This window comes from Coenobita brevimanus, chromosome 63, assembly GCF_032717465.1.
Source record: "Coenobita brevimanus isolate Jiangsu-jjx chromosome 63, ASM3271746v2, whole genome shotgun sequence".
NCBI lineage: Eukaryota > Metazoa > Arthropoda > Malacostraca > Decapoda > Coenobitidae > Coenobita > Coenobita brevimanus.
This window is the reverse complement of record NC_137016.1, coordinates 36,471,024-36,491,563: the sequence shown is the minus strand read 5'-3', so window position 1 is coordinate 36,491,563 and position 20,540 is coordinate 36,471,024. Positions and strand designations below refer to the sequence as shown.

Here is a 20,540-nt window from a genome sequence, read left to right as displayed (position 1 = left end):
AATGACAGTGATTAGATGAATTTGTATTGCATCCTTGATTGTGGGGCCTGGGGGGGCTAGGATTATGACTGAAGTGTTGAGAGGAAGGATGGGACTTGATTGTGTTGGTGTTATGATGAGGAAGAGCAGATTGAGTTGGTTTTGTTTTGTTGAGAGGATGGAGAATGAAAACTGGATGCAGAAGGTGAGAGGTGTTAATGTCATGGGTAGGGTTACAAAAGGCAGACCTAAAATGACCTGGGATGAGATCATAGAGGGTGATGAGACTGATTAGGGAGGCTCTCAGAGATTGAGCAGTGTGGAGAGCCACCATTAAGTGACCAAGGCCGATGCATGCAAGCATGTTGGAGCCTTCATAAACAGTACAGTGCAATATGATACATAATATTTTCATATAATAGCACTTGGTGCTTGCCTTAAATGTCAGGATTGAGAAACCTAGTCCCAGGTCTTTTTGTTCCTGATGGGCCAAAAAGAGACTGGATATTAGATGGATGGTTGTATAGAATAAAACTGTCTGGAGGTAGTCACTAGATTCAAGGAGTTAAAGAAACTGCTCATATCACCTCTGCAGATGCATCATAAGGGTGATCCAAGTCCAAGATTACCTCCAAAGACAGGCTTTAGCATGCAGTCAGTTAGCAGCAGCAGCAGCAGTAGTACCAGCAGCAGCAGTGGCAGCCTTAGCAGTAGCTACAGCAGCACTAATGTTGTGTTGCGAAGACAACACAAAGTGGAGACAACCATTATATCAGGATCTGATGACAGTCCACCCCCACTTCCCATGAAGAAGAAATACGGTAGGTTTTGCAGTGCCTCCTGCCTGGTTGTGGTAATATTTTAGAAGTAATAGTTGTTGTAGCCCCAGTTTCATATGAAATACGAACTTAGTGGACTGCAAGCTGAAGTTGCCCTTTTCTGGCAGTCCATTATCTTCCCCTCAGGAGACAGGGAGGGAGATGAAGGACATTTGTATAACTGTGCAGCTGAGCCACTATGTTACATTGGCACCATGTGTAGGCATCTCTCATTAGCACTGGTTGTGGCAGTAATGGCAGTATGCTCTCTATACATTAACATCATCATCATCAACATCATCCAGACCTCCTTTCCCACCCATGGGCAAGATGAGGAGTAGCAATGTCCAGACTGCCCAATTTTGCCCAATCTAATGAGCCACGCTTCCATTCACTCATCATTCAAGCCCCCGGAATCCTGGCTCTATCGGATACACCAAAAACATTCATCACATTCTCTAGCTTCACATAAACGTATCCGATTGAGTCAGTCCGGATGCTGCTACGTTATAAAGGGGTGCCAAAATCCCTGATCATGCATTTCTCACAACATTCATCCAGCCAGCTCGATCTCTTGGCAGTTCCCTAGCCTCACCGACTTCCAAACCTCTCTTCCACACACACTCATCCACCATATCTCTCCACCTTCTTGGCCTGCCTTCCCTCCTCCCTCCTTCAGATTCGCTCGATATATCTTTTTCACCACTCCATTGTTATCCATTCTCTCTACGTGACCATACCATCTCAGTACATTCTCTTTGATTCTGGTGTCCACCGACTTCCTCACTCCACACCATTCACGTGTCCACCGACTTCCTCACTCCACACCATTCACATGTCCACCGACTTCCTCACTCCACACCTTTCACGAATCACATTATTTCGTATCCTATCCACTCTCTGTACTCCACATACATTCCTCAGCAGTCCCATCTCCACTGCTCTTACTCTTGACTTTTCATTTTCATGCCACACCATAGACTCACATCCATATTGTTGGCACTAACACTCTCTCATGTAAGCCTTGTGCAGCTGCAACACTCAAGCCTCTGTTTCTTATCAAGGCATTCATTGCGCCAGCTACCTTTCTACCTTGTGTCACTCTACTTACCACTTCTTTTGCACATTTTCCTCTCTTTTCTATCACTGTACCCAGGTATTTGAACTCTCTCACCAATTCCAGTCTCTCTCCATTCACTGTAACATCACACCGGGAGTCACCTTCTCTCTCAATAACCATCACTTTACTCTTTTCTGCATTTACTGTCAAGGAACGACGCTCACTGACATCAGCAAAACTCTGTACTAGCCTACCAAGTTCTTGTCCAGTACTTGCAAGCTGTACTGCATCATCAGCATACAAAAAATTTGAGATATTCCATCCATCACCATTCATTACCAATGCAATCCCTCTCGCCATTACTTTTGTTTGTACTTCTTTCATCACCCATCCATATATATATTGAACAGCCATGGGGACATCACACAACCTTGTCGCATGCCCACACCGATCATGAACCATTCACTTAGATGCCTATTAATCCTTACACATGCTTCGCTACCATCATAAAAACTCTTGACAGCACCTAGCAGCTTACCATCTACACTGTATATGCGCAATACTTTCCACAATCCCCCTTTGTCTATTTTGTCGTACATTAACTTGCTCTGAAAATGCCACCTCTCAGTACTTAGTGCCAAGATGTGGCAATAAATTCATAATATAATATCATCACCCTCATAAAGAAATTGCCTAAGTCATTTTTCGGCGATATCTGGATTTTTGCCTAAATCAATTCTTCATCACGTGGCGTGCTTATTGGTATAGCTGGCTTTGCCAGGTTTAGGGTGTGAGTGGTCTAAAATGCACTTGAAGTTTCTGCCTGAGTCGTTTAAAAGTTAGGAAAATGAGACAGGTTTTTCTCAATTTCCCGAAAAGTAGAAAAAATGACTTAGGCAGTTTCTTTATGAGAGTGACGATATGTTGCTGGTTACAAAAGTGCAATGAAAAGAAAATACAGACTTAGCATTATCATTTTTGGTAAAAATCTGCTAAAAATCTGGACCAGGTTAGGATGAAAAAACTACAGCAATGAAGCTGCCAACCCGTCAGCACCATATTTTAATTTTGTTGTGAGTATTTGGTGTCAACTCAACACAGGTGTCCATCTACCTCTTGTTGGCTGATAAGTAAAGTGACTGCTTAGAGTAACACCAAAGGGAAGGACAGTAACTGTGGTAGCCTGATCCTACAGTAGTCATGTATCATGGGTAGTGGATGAATAACCCACCATTAGCTGAGATGCCAAGTTTATGGAGATAGCACTACAACTATACCCTTTTCTCTCAGACTTGGTCAAAAATTTCAATCTCTCCATCTTGAATGTTAAGCTGGAACCAGAGACTTTTTTTTTTAATTTTTTTATTTTTTTTTTAATAGCCCGACGCCCTAATCCCGCAAGGGGTGGCTCCAGACAAAACGCCTCCAAGTCGCTCTGTCACCCACCATTTGATTACCCTCCCCCCAGCTCACCCCCCCCCTCCCTCATATACCTCTCAACTCCATCCCTCCACCTCATCCTCGGTCTACCTCTCCCTCTCCCTCCCCCCACCTCACCCACATACACCCTCTTAGTCAGTCTTTCATTCTCCATTCTCTCCACATGTCCAAACCACCTCAGTGTATTTCTCCTAATCTTCTCAACCACATCCACATCCACCCCACAGCGTTCCTTCACTTCTTCATTCGTCAACCTGTCCCTCCATGTCACTCCACATGCTCCCCTCAAGTAACTCATTTCCACTGCTATCACTCTTGACTTGTTCCCCTCTTGTAAGGTCCATGCCTCGCTTCCATACGTCAGGGTAGGGATCACAATACTATCACGCGGTGACTTCTTAACTTCCATACTCACCTCCCTATTTCTCATCACTGCTCTCAGTGTACCAACAACCTTCCTTCCCTGCTGTACCCTTTCACGCACTTCATCCCCCAAAGTTCCATCCTTACTCATCACATGGAGAGTAATGAGGAGGATGGATGGTGAACTTGTTGAACGAAAGGCAATGATAGACTACGTGTGTGTGGATGAGCGAATGAGAAGACAAGTGTTTGATGCAAGAGTGTGGAGAGGGTGGGGGAATGGAGTCTCGGACCATCACTTAGTGATGGCCAAGGTAGAGCTGCAAAGAAAGTGGTTGAGGAGACGAAGGGGAAGACAGGAGGAAGCAACTCCTGTGAGAAGAGTGGAGAAATTGCAAGATAGTGAGAAAATGACAGAGTATAAGAGCATAGTGGAAGAAAGACTGGGAAGGTATGAGCTAGAGCAATGGAAGGGGTGGAAGACGTATGTAAGATATTCACGGAAGAGATAGGCGCAGCATGTGAGGCGGTTTGTGGAGTGAGGAGGAGATGCAAGGGTGTGCAAGGGACAGCATGGTGGAATGATGAGGTGACATGAGCTGTGGAACAAAAGAAGAAGGCATATAGTGAATGGTTAGCGAGTAGAGGTAGGGGAGAAGATGAGAGAGAGAAGAGAGAGGTATATGTGAGCAGGAGAAGGGAGGTTAAGAGACTGGTGAAGGAGAGTAAAAAGAAAGTGGATGAAGAGTTTGGGAGGAATCTGAGTGTGAAATGGAGGGAGAGTAAGAAATTGTTTTGGAAGGAGGTAAAGAAAGTAAGGCAGTGTGAAAGGGGAAATAGTAGGGGAGTGAAAGATAGGAATAATAGATTGTTGGTGGAGAAGAGAGAGAAACTGAGGAGATGGAAAGAGCACTTTGAGGATTTGTTGAATGTGGAGAGTGAGAACAGTGCGAGTATAAGTGGTTGGGGAATGACTGGGAGAAGAAGAGATGAGAGGAGGGAGGAAGAGATCAGTAGGGCGGAAGTAGTGGAAGCGATGAAGAGTATTAAGTTGGGAAAGGCCCCAGGAATTGATGGAGTGTGTGGTGAAATGCTTAGGTATGGGGGTGAGATTGTTGTGGAGTGGATATGGAAGTTGTGTAGATTGGCTTGGGAAGAGGGAAGGGTTCCAGAGGACTGGAAATCAGGTATAATTGTTCCTTTATACAAAGGAAAAGGAGAGAGAGAAGTATGTGGTAACCATAGGGGTATTTGCCTACTTAGTGTGACTGGTAAAATATATGGTAGAATACTCATTGATATGGTTAGGCATATGACAGAGGAGCTAGTTGGAGAAGAACAAGGGGGATTTAGGAAGGGAAAAGGGTGTGTAGATCAGATATTTGTTCTAAGATGTTTAGTGGAGAAGTATCTAGAGAAGGGAAGGAAAGTGTATGCTGCCTTCATGGACTTGGAGAAAGCTTATGACAGCATAGATAGGCAAGGTATGTGGAAGGTATTAAGAATATATGGAGTGGAGGGGAAATTGTTGAGTGCTGTGAAGAGTATGTACGAGGGAGCTAGGGCTACGGTGCAAATGGATGGTGAGCTGAGTGAGTTCTTTGATCTCAATGTGGGACTGAAACAGGGTTGTGTGATGTCTCCATGGCTGTTTAATATATACATGGATGGGGTTGTAAAGGAGGTGCAGGGTAGGACAGTGGATGTGGGGGTGGCTCTAATGAATGAGGGTGAGATTTGGGAGCTTCCGGTGTTGCTCTTTGCTGATGATACAGTACCAGAGACTTACACTAGAGAAATGTCTGTGGAAAGGTTGTTGAACCCAAGTATTGTTGTTTTCTAGTGTTGAGGTATGTGAAATAAGCTGCAAAACCATGAAAATCTAGGCTAAGTTAAGGTGAAATGAATATCATTGCATCATAGTGTCTACCCTGACCTGTACCTTTAACTTATTTATGAAGCATCATTAAGTGACACAGCTGTAATAAAGACTGACTGTACACAGTAGTCACACCTTGTTGGACAGTGGTAAAGCATCAAGAGAAAATCCATAGCATGGTGATTCATCATAGAGCAAGGTCGATATAACATGGGTTCAGTAGGAATAGGAGGGGGGCCAAAGACCACGAAGCCTAAAATCTCGCATAACCTTAACCTTTTTGGCATGGCTTCAGTGCTCTCAATAGTACCACACTTTCCACTGAGGGTAGCGTCCTTGCCAGATGTGATTTCCATGTCACAAGTTTCATCATCTCACACAAAAAGTTATCACTTCACATAATGTTGCACACTGCACTATTTGTTAGGCACTTGCACTGTTATTAGGTGTGGTGTTTCATTGGCCTTCTATATACAAAATGGAAGAAGAGGGAGATGATCACAGCAAATGTAAACACTGGGTGGCCATTTTGGGTTTTTGGCACCTTTCACAGGAGGCACCATTGCAATGGACTGACTTATGCGGCCACTAAAAGTATCTTATAAGCGAATTTCGCCGTCGTTATAGCTGTGCTGGGTATAACTTTTAGATTATCATTACCTTTGTCAAGGAGGTTATGTTTTACCCTGCATTGATTTGTTTGTTTGTCTGCCTGTCTCTGTTGCTGTCTGTCTGTCTGTCAGCAATCAGCAGAATTACTCAAAAAGTTATGAACAGTTTTTGATGAAATTTTTATGGAAGGGTGGGGCATGGGACAAGGAATAAATGATTAAATTTTGGGCCAGATCCAGATCCAGATCTGGAGTATCCCACACAATATCTCCAAAAGTTCTCTATGAATTTCAATAAAATTTTGTGGAAAGGTGCACCATGGACCAAGAAAGAAATGATTAAAATTTGGGGCGGATCCAGATTTGGGACCACTCAAAAAGTTATGAATGAATTTTGATGAAATTGTGTGAAAGGGTGGGCCATGGGCCAAGGAAGAAATTATTAATTTTGGGACGGATTCAGATCCAGATCCGGAGTATCCTGCACAATATTTCCAAAAGTTCCTAATGAATTTCATTGAAATTTTATGGAAAGGTGGGCCATGGACCAAGAAAAAATTGATCATGTTTTGGGGCAGATCTGGATCCTTTTTAATGCCAATGGCATTGGTGGAGGTATGCGCTCTTTGAGCTCTTTTTAGTTCCAGCAGTTTATCACATGATGAAGAAACATATAGTGAGGTCTGACTGTACAGTATACAGTATTGATGATAGGTATTTGTCTTTCATTTATCTTTATTCATTTATTGATTTGATCCATTTATTAGATGTAGAGATGTATTACCAGAAAGCTGGCACAGAATAGAGCAAAATGGAGGACTGATATTAGGTGATCCCATTTGATCAATGCTACATTTAAAACACATAAAACTAAAAATGATGGTGATGATGATAGTGAATTATTTATTTTATTAATATATCTCTTCTTATGCACCCTTAGTTCAAAACTACATGAGATGGTTTGGTGAAGCACCTGTACCCAACCCAAATGAACTGCTGAGACACTCAGTGCACCAAATGCACATGGAGTCGCACTACACAGACACCGAGACTGACTTACTCCACACCTCACATCTCACAAGCATCATTTCAGGGTAAGTCATCTGTGTATCACCTTGACTGTTATGTTGTTGTTGCCCCAGGCTCATCTAGATGTAAACCCAGTGGACTGCAGGAGAGGAAGGATGGGACTTGAATGTATTAGCATTGTAATGAGATGGAGTAGATTGAGATGATTTGGGCACATAGAGAGGATAGAGAATGACAGCTGGGTGCAGAGGGTGAGAGGTGTGAATTTTGAGGGTAGGGTTGTAAGAGGGAGACAGAAAAAGATCTGGGACAAGGTCATTGAGTGTGACCTCAAAAATAAGGGACTACAGTACATGGAGAGGGTGCTATAGATGGAGCAGCATGGAGAGCTGCCATTAGGTGACCAAGACCAATACATGAAATCATGTTGGAGCCTTTAGAAACCATGCAAAATGAAACCAAGCAAACACCTCAGAGCTCACAAGCATTATTTCGAAGTGAGCCATCTCTGGAATAGGAGGCATCATGGCACCTTTCCCCCAGTGACTTACTGTGCATGTTACTCCTTATCATGGAAATTTTTCCCCAAGTGATATATTTTTTTTTTTCCTCATAACACCTCAGCATTCTCTTGTATGCTACTTATCATGTACTGTATAATTTTAATACTGACATAGTTTATGTCAGAAACATGGGAGCAGGGCCAGATCTAGGCATGGGCAACATGGACAGCTGCCCAGGGTCCCTACACAGGGACTGTGAATGGTTCACACAGATCTGAAGACCTATATAAATATTCATATTTGCTCAACGCTGAAACTATTTTCCACTTGCTTTTTTTTTTTTTTTTTTTTCCCCAGAATTTGTGGTGTTGCTCCAGACTCAGTGAATGATATAGTGCACATGAGAATGTTACACATCCTGGCACCAGAGTCCAAGATTACCATAATTTTATATGGTTTACGTGTTTTGTTTTATGTGCACCATATTTGATTCTGTATGAGAATATTTGGCAGCATTTGGTGACATGGATGATAGACTAGCGATAAAGCATTTAAAGATAGTTCACTTAGTATTTGTTTTTCCCACACTGCACTGCTTCTTGGAGGAGTGGGAGCATGTGAAATGTGTAAAATCAGGAATGAATGGGCAAGGAAGATGTAAGGAAGGAGTTGCATTGTTGATGAATGAACCGTGGCAGAGTGGAATGAGAGACCACAAATTTATCAGCTTGAGGTGTATGTATGTCAAGTTCATGTTTGAGAAGGTGAAAGTAGCAGTGATTGTAGTGTATGTACTGTGTGAGGACAGGAGTGAGAGAGAAAGACAGGTTTTGAGATGAGCTAGGAAAAGTAGTGGGAGAAATGCCCAGGAGCTATGAAGTGGTTGTGATGGGGGATATGAATGGAAGAGTAGGCACTGGTCCTGAGGATGACATAGTGGGTTGTTATGAAGTACCAGGAGAAACTGATAATGGGAAGCAACTAAGGATATATGTCAGGAGAGGAGGTTGTGCATTTGTAACTCGTATTTCAAACAAAGATGCACATAAATATACATAGTATAGAGGAAACGGATTTGTGTTGAAAGAAGCCTGATTGATTACGTGCTCATAGAGAGGTCAGTGATGGGAATGGTAGCTGATACGAGGGCCGTGAGAGGACGATGTGGAGGTCTGTCTGATCATATGATTGTGGTATGCAAGATCAAGCTGAGAGGAGTGAGGTGGATCAAGAGAGAGAGAGAAACAGTCAGGGAGAAAGACTGAAAGTTGAGAAGCTGAGGATCAAAGAAATAGCAGATGATTACAGGACCAAAGTAGAGGAGGAGTTAGAATCAGTGACCTGGTTGAAATAGATCTGGACAGCATGTGGAATGCATATAAGGATTGTTTAGTTAGGAATGCTAAAGTGGGGTGTAGTGTGGCAAGAGTAACAACAAAGAAGAAAGGTATGGCATGGTGGGATGAGGAGTTAAGAGAGTGGTGGAGGAAAAAAGGAAGAAGTGGCTAAAGTGGTTACTGGATAGGGGTTCAGTTGAAATAAGAATTGAGTATACTGAGAGCAAGAAGGACATTAAGAGACTAGGGAAGAGAAAAAGAAGTAGGTAAATGATGATTTGGGAAGAAAAATGAACCCGAACCGCTCTGAAAGGAGGAGGTTATTCTAGAAAGAGATGCGGAAATGTAGAAGAGGCCACTCAGGGATGAGTGAGGCTGGTCACTCTCATCTTAAATGTCAGGACCAACTGCATAGCCCCGGGCTCCTACGCTCCTTGTGGGGCAACGTAGGATTGGCTGATAGATGGATGAAAGCGAAAAGAAATGTGATGATGTGAAGGATGCAGGTGGTAGATTATTAACCCATGGAGATGAAATAAGGACCAGATGGAAAGAATATTTTGAAAGCCTGATGAATGGGAATACAGAGAGCAGAGTGACTGTAAACATGATTGGTTTTGGGGGTGTGCAGAGAAGGAAATGCAGTGCCAGGAGACGTGACTCTTGCACAGGTGAAGAATGCTGTGAAGCAGCTGAAAAATGGGAAAGCAGCTGGGATTGATGAGGTGTATGCAGAGATGCTTAAGTATAGTGGAGAGAGTGGAATGCCATGCTTGTTGGAGATATTTTGTAAGACGACATGGATGAGTGAAACTGTGCCTGCAGAGTGGAAAAAGGTTGTGATTGTACCCCAGTACAAAAATAAAGGTGAGCAAAATGAGTGCAAGAATTATTGTGGCATAAATTTATTGAGTGTGGTAGGGAAGGTACTGTATATGGAAGAATTATTATAGAGAAAGTAAGAGAGATATCAGAAGTCCTAGTGAGTGATGAACAGGGTGGCTTTAGGACTGGCAGGGGATGTGTGGATTAAGTATTTGCAGTGAGACAGATAGTGGAGAAGGCTTATGAGAAGGACCATAAGGTGTTTATGGCATTGATGGATCTGGAAAAAGCATATGACAAAGTAGACAGAGAGGGATTATGGAAAGTATTGCGCAAGTATGGTGTAGATGGTAAGCTGCTAGGTGCTGTCAAGAGTTTTTATGATGGTAGCAAAGCATGTGTAAGGGTTACTGGGCATCTAAGTGAATGGTTCATGATCAGTGTGGGCGTGCGACAAGGTTGTGTGATGCCCCCATGATTGTTCAGTATATATATATATATATATATATGGATGGGGTGATGTGAGAAGTAAAAACACGAGTAATGGAGAGAGGGATGGCATTGGTAATGAATGATGATGGATGGAATATCTCAAATTTGTTGTATGCTAATGATGCAGTACTACTCGCAAGTACCGGACAAGAACTTGGTAGGCTGGTGCAGAGTTTTGCTGATGTCTGTGAGCGTCGTGCCTTGAGAGTAAATGTAGAAAAGAGTAATATGATGGTTATTGAGAGAGAAGGTGACTCCCAGTGTGATATTGCAGTGAATGGAGAGAGACTGGAATTGGTGAGAGAGTTCAAATACCTGGGTGCAGTGATAGAAAAAGAGAGGAAAATGTGCAAAAGAAGTGGAAAGTAGAGTGACACAAGGAAGAAAAGTAGCTGGTGCAATGAAGGCCTTGATAAGAAACAGAGGCTTGAGTGTTGCTGCTGTACGAGTCTTAAATGAGGGAGTGTTAGTGCCAACTATAACATATGGATGTGAGACTATGGTGTGGCATGAAAATGAAAAGTCAAGGGTAAGAGCTGTGGAGATGGGACTGCTGAGGAATGTATGTGGCGTACAGAGGGTGGATAGGATACGAAATAATGTGATTCGTGAAAGGTGTGGAGTGAAGAAGCTGGTGGACACCAGAATCGAAGAGAGTATACTGAGATGATATGGTCATGTGGAGAGAATGGATAGCAATAGAGTGGTGAAAAAGGTATATCTGAGCAAATTTGAAGGAGGGAGGAGGTGAGGTAGGCCAAGGAGAAGGTGGAAAGATATGGTGGATGAGTGTGTGTGGAAGAGAGGTTTGGAAGTCGGTGAAGCTAGGGAACTGACAAGAGATCGAGCTGGCTGGATGAATGTTGTGAGAAGTGCATGATCAGGGATTTTGGCACCCCTTTTTAATGTGGCAGCATCCGGATTGACTCAGTTGGATGCGTTTGTGTGAAGGTACAGAGTGTGGAGAATGTTTCTGGCGTATCCGATGGAGCCAGGATACTGGGGGCTTCAGTGATGAGTGAATGGAAGTGTGGCCCGTTGGATTGGGCAAGTTTGGACTGTCTAGACATTGCTACTCCTCACCCTGCCCTTGGATGGGAAAGGAGGTCTGGATGATGATGATGATGATGATGATGGACTCCTCCATGGTGTCATTTTAGTAAACATAAGTCAGCTGGTGAGGTGAGCTTTGAGCAGAGGTACTGTATCTCAGGCCCAGCAAGGTATGTAGGCAATTCGTGTGTGTGTCTGGTACCAAGCCCTTAAAAAAAATATATTGATAATGGTTATTGGCAGTAGCAATGCCAACTCAAGACATCCAAGCAATCACAATCTGAAGTTCGATATGCTTGTGAGAGACGTGATAATGTGTAATACTGTACTTGTATGTGTTTAGGTGTGCTGAAAACACCAGATTAGCTTGCCTGTGTTTCAGTATATGTCAATAGAATAGAGGTGGCACATATAATAAATTATGTCCATTATTATTTTCAAATGAAACAGCTATGGAATGTTTATTTCTCCACAAAATATTGAATAGGATTGTGTTTACTGCTTAACAGTTAGAAAGGGAATAAACGATTAAACTGTTTGTACTGAATGAATTTCACTAGGCTACTTACAACATTACATGAACTGTGTGACTGTCCGTATCATAGTCGTGCATGTATATTTGTGTACAGTAATACCCCGATAGACAATACCTCTAGATGCGATACCCCGGCTTAGTGATGGGGGTGGAAATACCACCATACCCCACCTAACGATGGCCAATCCCCGGTTTAACGTTGAGTGCTGATTTTTTTTATTTATTGATTTTTGATGATATTTTAGATTTAAATTGTGTGTTTTAGTTGATTTATGAACTTTTAAGATTTGGATTAATGTGTTTTAGCCATACCCTGTAGGTGGGGTGAACATTGTCATTTGGGGGTACAGTTTACAAAGCTTGATTTTTCCCAGACTTATATTTGGTGATTTTCAGACTGTATTTATTGGTTCCAGTGAGTTATTTAACAGGTGTTAGGCTTAGATTAGTTTCTTTGACAGCTGTTAGGCCATTTAGATTGGCTTTAAACTTGTTTTTGGGCTCATTTGAGTGGGTTTTGGACTTGGTTTGGGGGGAAACCCAAGGCTGATAAACGCTTCCCATTACTTTACACGTTAAAAGTACTGTACCTCGATATACAATACCCCACCTAACGTTGGGGTTTTACCTAACCAGTTACATCATTAAACTGGGATATACCTGTATACTATAAAGATTACTTAAAGCCCACATGCTTGCATAGTTTAAATCTGCTATGTAGTAAATACTAAGGTTCATTTGAACTCAGGAAGGATATTTAGATAATTAACCTCTTCTTTATTGACCCCTCCCCCCAATGTAAATACTATGTTCACCCCCATACCGACCTGACAGCTCCCTCTCCCATAGTTTGAAGGGTACTGTATGTTTTTTTTTGCCACATCCAAACTCTTCACTCTTTGTGATTTGTTTGTATACTGATGATCACATAAACCTAGCATGATATTGCTAGTGTAAAAAAAATGATTATAAAATAACTCATTATACAAGTTTACATATCTTATGCTAAAGTTCTGTTACCCAGGTAACTACTGTACAAATTGGCTCGAAAAAATTGTCATGCACAGATGGATGGCCTATTTATTTACCTTGTAAGTGTGGCATCACTAAGCTTGCTACTAATTTCCTCCTCCTCCTCACTAACGTCAACCTCACTATCAGTTTCTGGATCATAGTCATCATCACTGTCATCTACTGACACATCAGACACTGTTGCATCATCATCTGATACACCTAAATAAGTAACTTCATGAGGAATAAACTCGTCACTATCGGAATCTGCCAGAGACGCCACAAGAGAAAAATATCCTGTACACCCTCTCTCATGGTCAACTGCGTGGTAACTGACTCTCAGGCAGGCCAAGGGGTGTAAATTTTGCCTTATATCAGCGGAAAATATAGTACGATATCTGTAGTAGAAATTATAAATAAAATAATGATTGGTCTAAAAGAGGTTACATCACAGATGAGTGAGCAAGCCTTTGGTGCCACTGCAACACAGTCATGACGTATTTTATGATGCCAGAATTCGTCAAAACTTTGTCACAGTCTTTGTTGTCAAAACTCAGAGCTGTTGCTATCATGAGGTCCTCAGAAACAGCCTCACCAGGCTACCCTGAGGCCCATTTGCTGAGGGTGTACCAGTGAACCATGGTTGCAATTCTGGTGTTTCACAGGTGTTTACAAGTGATGTACGGTGGTACATCAAAACACATTTCCGGTAAAGAAGGGGTTAATTCTTGTTTGTGATCCATGGCTGTAAGCGTAAGTATTGTGAGAAACATCGGTATAAAATATATAATATGATCCAGGAAACTCATAGGATTGGAGCATGCATCTTGATTACAGTATTTTGTTATTCATTACAAAGTTCGTAGATGAATTCAGCTTTATATAGCAGGAGTTTACCTTTTTTTTTTTCCCCCCCCCAGCTAATTTTCATCATCATCATCATCATCATCCGGACCTCCTTTCCCACCCTAGGGCAGGGTGAGGAGTAGCAATGTCCAGACAGCCCAAATTTGTCCAATCCAATGGGCCACGCTTCCATTCACTCACCATTCAAGGCCCCAGAATTGTGGCTCTATCTAATACATTAATTTTAGTTAATGGTATTATTGATACTATACATTTTATATTTTCTGAGCACCATTACAGAGTGCTGATGCAATTTTTTTTGCCATCATCTGCTGTTATAGCCTAAATGTAAAATTTATACAGTGAAATTGCTCTATTCCAGAATGTAGGGGAGAGCCTTATTTTTGGATTATTATCAGATGCTCCAGTAGGTGGACAGGCCCTCTGAAAAGCCCCAAAAAGCATAATTAATGATATTAAACAGTTTTAAAACAGTTATTTTCAACTTACCTGTAATCTGTGAAGTGTAACTCAGTTGTAGATGGGCTGTAAGGGTATTACAGTTAAATTAAGGCACCACCTGTGTAGTAATTCAAGGTTCCAGTTGTGCAGTAATCTAAGTTAATCCAGGGGGCTTTGTTCACATTTTATTAACTGTTCTGTACTTAATGCCCTTTTACATCTACAGTAACTGCTTCTTCACGTGTTACTATACAGGTATACTTCAATATATGATACCCCTAGATGTGATACCCTGACTTACGATGGGGTAGAAGTACCACTATATCCCGCCTAACGATGGCCAAACCTTGGTTTAACGATGAGTTTTGATTTTTTAAAATGATTTTGATGATATTTTTTTGGCGCCTGGTGGTTTAGTGGGTAATTATTGCGCTCCAATCGAATTGAGCCAGTGAAGGTTTATATCCAAGGGGTGGTTGGGGTTGATTGCTCATGTAATGCCACTCAGGGATGAGTGAGGCTGGTCACTCTCATCTTAAATGTCGGTACCAACTGCCTAGCCCCGGGCTCCTACGCTCCTCATGGGGCAATGTAGGATTGGATGATGGATGGATGTACCTTGTTTAGTTTTATCCTGTGACTGTAAATAATATGTTCACCATAAACTCTGCTTTATTGATGTTTCATCCACAAGCTAGAAACACAAGATCTACATAGATTTGCCAATTTTTTACAGAATAAATATGCTAGAGGGGCACCCATGCATGGGACCCTACTATGATGTGCACTTGCTCTCAAATACTTTTTAGTTAATATTTGCTTAGGTAGGCAGTTTTTCATTAACTTTCCATCTTGGAAGAGGGGCTCTCCACACTTAGAGCCTGCCCATGACCCCCCCACAGTCCTTAATCCTGTTCTGCATGGAAGAGGATACTGAGGTGTAATGTACAGCATTAATTGTTAAGGGAGAGATGGCTTGGCCGCCAAATAATACAAATGCCCCTCACTTCTCACCTTGTCCCAGGAGAAGGAAGTGATGGACTGTAGAAGTAGGACAACTCCATCTTGCAATCCACAGGGTTGACACTTTGATCAGTGCTGGGCTACAACAACAACTGCAATAATAATAACAGTAACAGCAGTTTTATATGGAACACGAAATGCTCTCACATTTGAAAATAGTTTTGTAGTTATTCTAACCTGATACTTTTGCTTCTTCTCCAGAATTGATTCATATCCCCCACAACCACCAGCCCTGCCACCCAAGACGCGGCGCACTGGTATCAGTGAAGGTCCACTTGTTACCCGACAGTCCTTACCAACTCCTTCCCTGCCCTCAGTACCTGTCACTCAACGCATTGCCTCCCAACCCACATCCCTCAGGCTGTAAGTTCACTGCTGTAGGTTTGTTTTCATGTGACAGAACTGGACCCTTCCCACAACTTGAATACTAAGTCATGGTTACATGAAATTCAGTGAGATTTAGTTATGAGAGTGTTATAAGTCATTTTAGTTATATCACCATCATCATCATCATCATCTAATCCTATGTTGCCCCAGTGAGGAGCATAGGATCCCTGGGCTAGGCAAGTTGGTCCTGACATTTGAGGTGAGAGTGACCAGCCTCACTCTTCCCTGAGTGGCATTACATGAGCAATAAACCCCAACCACCCTTGGATATAAACCAACACGGGCTCAGTCCAGTAGAAGCACCTTAATTACCCACTAAACCACCAGGAGCCATAGTTTGGTTACATGGTTACCACCCAGTGTAGTAAGTGGTTTCCTGATGCACAGGAAACCATTTAGCTTGTCACTCAGTGTTGAGTCACCTGTAAACAGAAGGAAGAGGAAAGAAAGAAGGAAATAAAGACATAAGAGGCAGGAAGGAAAGAAGGAAGGAAGAGAGGAAAGGGTAGCCACCCAAGAGCAGCACAACATCTAGTGAGTAGATGGTTAGCGCCCCCACTTGTTTTACTCTATCTTGACCATAAAATTTCCATCATTTCATTCCAAATGCTGAGATGTTGCAAGAGATTAACGCTAGAATATGGTGCTAGTTATGGAGAGGTGTTATGAAAAGAATGTAGAAACATAGTATTTTCTTTTTGTATCACTGAGTTGAGTGAAATAAGTAGAAAAGAAGGAAGATCTGAGCAAAACTAAGGTGAAAGAACTATACTCAGATCCACAATTCATCTGACTATACTTGGCTGTCAACTGATGTGAAAAGGTTAGGGGTCTTTGTAAGGCTAAAACAAATATACTGTTCATTATGGCCCATGTTCATAATGGCTTTGGGGATTTTGTAACATCTCATTCTTAGAGATTTATTTTGCAAATAAGACCTTATTATAGCAGTGGAGAGGAGCCTTCCCCTAAATAGGAATGGTTGGATTCATCTAGCTAGGCTTAGAGCAGAATATCACCAAACCCTCTTCAACTACCAGCTTAGACTTAGGTTAGGTGGAATCACACATGACACAAGCCCAGCCTGCAGAATAGGCCTACACAACATGTCACGTAATGAAGCACAGCACAGCACATACCACACAAAGGTGCAGATATTTTGTCAACAGTGAAGGGAACCTATGGACCAACCCTGTAGGGACAGTTGCTTATCTGTAGTTGATGGGTCTGCTCAGTCAGACATACTGGGGTTGAGAAACAACACTTCATTATCATTTTCTGTGCTACTGATGCAAACAATGTGTATATTAAAATTAATTGAATACTATACAGGAAAGTGTTAAGGTGTAAAATGCAAAGTAAGTAGCTAAGGAAGAGATGTTACAAAGTCCCCAGTGCCAAGAAAGTTCATTAATCTCATCAGCCTGTGGACCTCAACTTTATTTTATTCTTTCTACATTATGATGATGTTGTTAAAGTTTTAAAGAGACCATTTGTGGTGGCAGGGTCAAAGAGGCTTTGTGGACCTCAACTTTATTATATTCTTTCTACATTATGATGATGTTAAAGTTTTAAAGAGACCATTTGTGGTGGCAGGGTCAAAGAGGCTTCGTGAGTCCTGTAACAGTCTGCTTTTTCTCACTAAGCTGAATTAAATCATTCGAAGATAGCCAGAACAAAATAATAGGTGTCACCAGACTGAAGAATTTAAAAAGTTGGTTGATAATCTTTCCAAATATTTCTGGAGGTTTATCCATCCATCCATCGTCCAATCCTATGTTGCCCCATGAGGAGCGTAGGAGCCCGGGGCTAGGCAGTTGGTCCTGACATTTAAGATGAGAGTGACCAACCTCACTCATCCCTGAGTGGCATTACGTGAGCAATGAACCCCAATCACCCCATGGATTTAAACCTTCACCGGCTCAGTCCGATTGGAGCACAATAATTACCCACTAAACCACCAGGTGCCAAAATTTGGTTATATGGTTACCACCCAGCATAGTAAATGGTTTCCTGGTGGAGGTTTATGGATCATATTTTTCATGGCTTTGGAGCTTTATAGCCCCACTTCTTTAGCAGTTTACACTGCCTGCAGTACCTTAATCATTTGTTTCCATAGGTTCCAACATGCTTACATGTGTCAGTCATGGTTTCCTAATTATGGCTTTCCCTGCTGCTCGATCACTGTCAGCCTCTCTGTTCATTCCCTTATCCCAGAGGTCACACTCTGCGACCTCATCCTAGATCTCTCTTAGTCTGCCTCTTACAACTCTACCCTCAACTTTCACACCTCTCACCCTTCGCAGCCAGTTGACATCCTCCATCCTTTCCACATGCCCAGACATCTCAGTCATCTCCTTCTCATCACAGCACAAATATTGTACATTCAAGTCCCCGACCTTCCTTTCTGTTAACGCTTCATTCTCAGTTCTCTTATATTTCAGTAATCCATACGACTGTAATTTAATATTTAAATCATATAAATTCCATACAGTAGAGTTTTAAGGTGTAATATGCAAAACAATTCACTGTACAAGAGGTACTACAAAGCCTCCTGTGTCACCTAGAATACAGCTGTATATTGTGTGCACAATCTACAGGTCGGACAGTCATACCGAAGAGAAAGCTGAGCCAGAAGAGGTTATCATTGAAGACCAGGCATTGGAGATTGAAAGGAAGCAGGAATCTGTGAAGGAGAAGCAAGAAGAGAAGGCACAGGATGAAAAAGAAGTAGAGGAGGAGGAAGAGGAGGATAGCATTCTTGATATGTTGGATGTCAAGGAGTTTCTAGTCCTGAAGAAAGAAGGGGAGGAAGGTCCTGACATAAGAGGCGGCCCAGTCGATGCCCTAATCGTTCATGCATCAAAGCTGAATAAAAATGGTAAGAACCTTTTTAAGTGTTTGAATAGCTGTAAGTTAAACAAAAATGACTGTTCTTGTAGCCCCAGGTTGCTCAGAATGTGAACCCAGTGGATTGCAGGCTGATTCTTCCTTTCTCCTACACTCCACCATCTATCATTTGGGGGACAGGGAGGGAATTGAGACACTTGTATTATTCAGCAGTACAGCCATCCATTTATATCAGTGCCACCACATGAAGGCATTCCTCTATAGTACTAAACAATATGATAGAACATTTTTGTAAAAGTTTGAGAAGCTGTAGAGTTGTTTACTCCAATTATTTTTTATGTGTTTAGTATCTCTGGCTGTTGTTTCTTTACTATCCTTCCTGATTTGTCGGTGGCTATTGTTTTACAGCTCAATTATTAGTTGTTTTTGTTGAATTTCCTGGGTTGTTATATGTTTTTCTTGTTCACTGTTCTGTGTTTATTGTAATCATCAATGAACACTTTTCAAAACATAACATGGCTCAGTGGGTTAGAGAGCTCTGCTCTGAGCGAAGGGTTGGAGGATTGAATCCACTCAAGGGTCATTGGTAGACATCAGGAAGGGCATCCGGTCATAAAATGCTACACGCTCCAGTCCAAAAGTCCTCTACCCAGGGGCAACGCCTTAGCCCTTCGGGGATACCTGGTGTAAAACCAAATTATTTTTTTATTATTTTTTTTATTTAAACACTTTGCATCGACTGAGCCATAATGGGTTAGGGATTTTGTCGTCAGGTTAGAACAGATGCATTATAAATCGCTGCATGTTGAGCTGTGATTTTCAAGGGTGAACCCAGGATTATTTTAAGGTACTGCCCATATAATTCTCCAAAATTATTAGAGTTTGGCAACTCTATTCTTTCCAGTCATTTGTAATGTTTGTCAACTAAGTATGGTTTGTATCATATTTGTGATGAAGGATTTATACAGGGTATTCTATGAATTGTGTGGAAAACTCCGGAGGTTATTCGTGGTCCACTTTTATGAAAAAAATTGTATTATCAAGAGCCATTATGAAGCCACTGTTACTGATGACCTTCTGGGTGAATTACTGGCTGAGGGACATCACTGTTGACCATACGGTCCTCAGTAATTGTGTCTCTGTAATGACTGAGAATTGAACTGATATAGCATTTATTACTCAAAATCTGACCAATAAATACTTCCCAAAGTTTCTCAGAAATTTCATGTGGCACACTGCATGTACAGGGTGTCCCATAAACAGTGCATCACCAGAAACTTGCTTAATGTTACATGTAACAGGTATGGCTCGGTCTGCTGATGTGAACATGCGTGTGGCAGTAGGAGTAAGAAATAAATATTGTACAGCCTCACTATAACAGACTAATTTGAGCCCAACCGAGTTCGAAAAAAGCAGACTTCCGATAAAAGCGACCTCTGGACTTCCCTTTGCTAACCTGGACTTTTTCCAATATATCAGACATTAGTAAGGATCTCACCAATGGTTTTTCACTGTGACGTCACCAACTGTTTTCACTGCCATTGCAGCACTGTACTGTATTATACATGTACATTCACTAGTAATTAAATTATATAACCTATACAGTATAATAATACTGTACTGTACACTGATAATCATATTCTTATTTACCTTATTGTGATAAACATAACTGAAGTGGTCCATTAGTGGAGTACTGTACAGTAGAGATGATTCTACTAGAAAGGTAGATGACACTTATTTAACTTAAAGGCACTTATAATAAACGAGTACTGCAATGTAATATACTTTAAGGCACACAATCTGAACTTACTTTTGAAATTTAAATTATACTGTACAGTACTATACACTTAAAATTAAAGGTGTTCCATTAACATTAGCACTTAATATGAATGTTGACCACTTTTCTCATTTTTTGGCACCTAGAAAATACTTTATTGTTACAACTTAATTTTAAACACTTTTCAAATACAGTGCGCCCCTCACACAGTGCGAGTTTATTGGCGGCAAACACCCTCGCCTTCTACAATCTCGCATTGT

General features: G+C 41.6%; 1 protein-coding gene across 1 annotated transcript in view; it reads left to right on the top strand.

The window, feature by feature from the left end:
* C3G (C3G guanyl-nucleotide exchange factor) overlaps window positions 1–20,540 on the top strand; it is a 195,864-nt gene that overhangs the window by 135,656 nt on the left and 39,668 nt on the right. Inside the window, exons 15-18 of the mRNA XM_080275935.1 lie at window positions 575–800; window positions 7,091–7,244; window positions 15,468–15,629; window positions 18,254–18,534. Of these exons, the coding sequence (XP_080132061.1) occupies window positions 575–800; window positions 7,091–7,244; window positions 15,468–15,629; window positions 18,254–18,534 (823 nt within the window). The remainder of the gene's footprint in view (window positions 1–574; window positions 801–7,090; window positions 7,245–15,467; window positions 15,630–18,253; window positions 18,535–20,540) is intronic.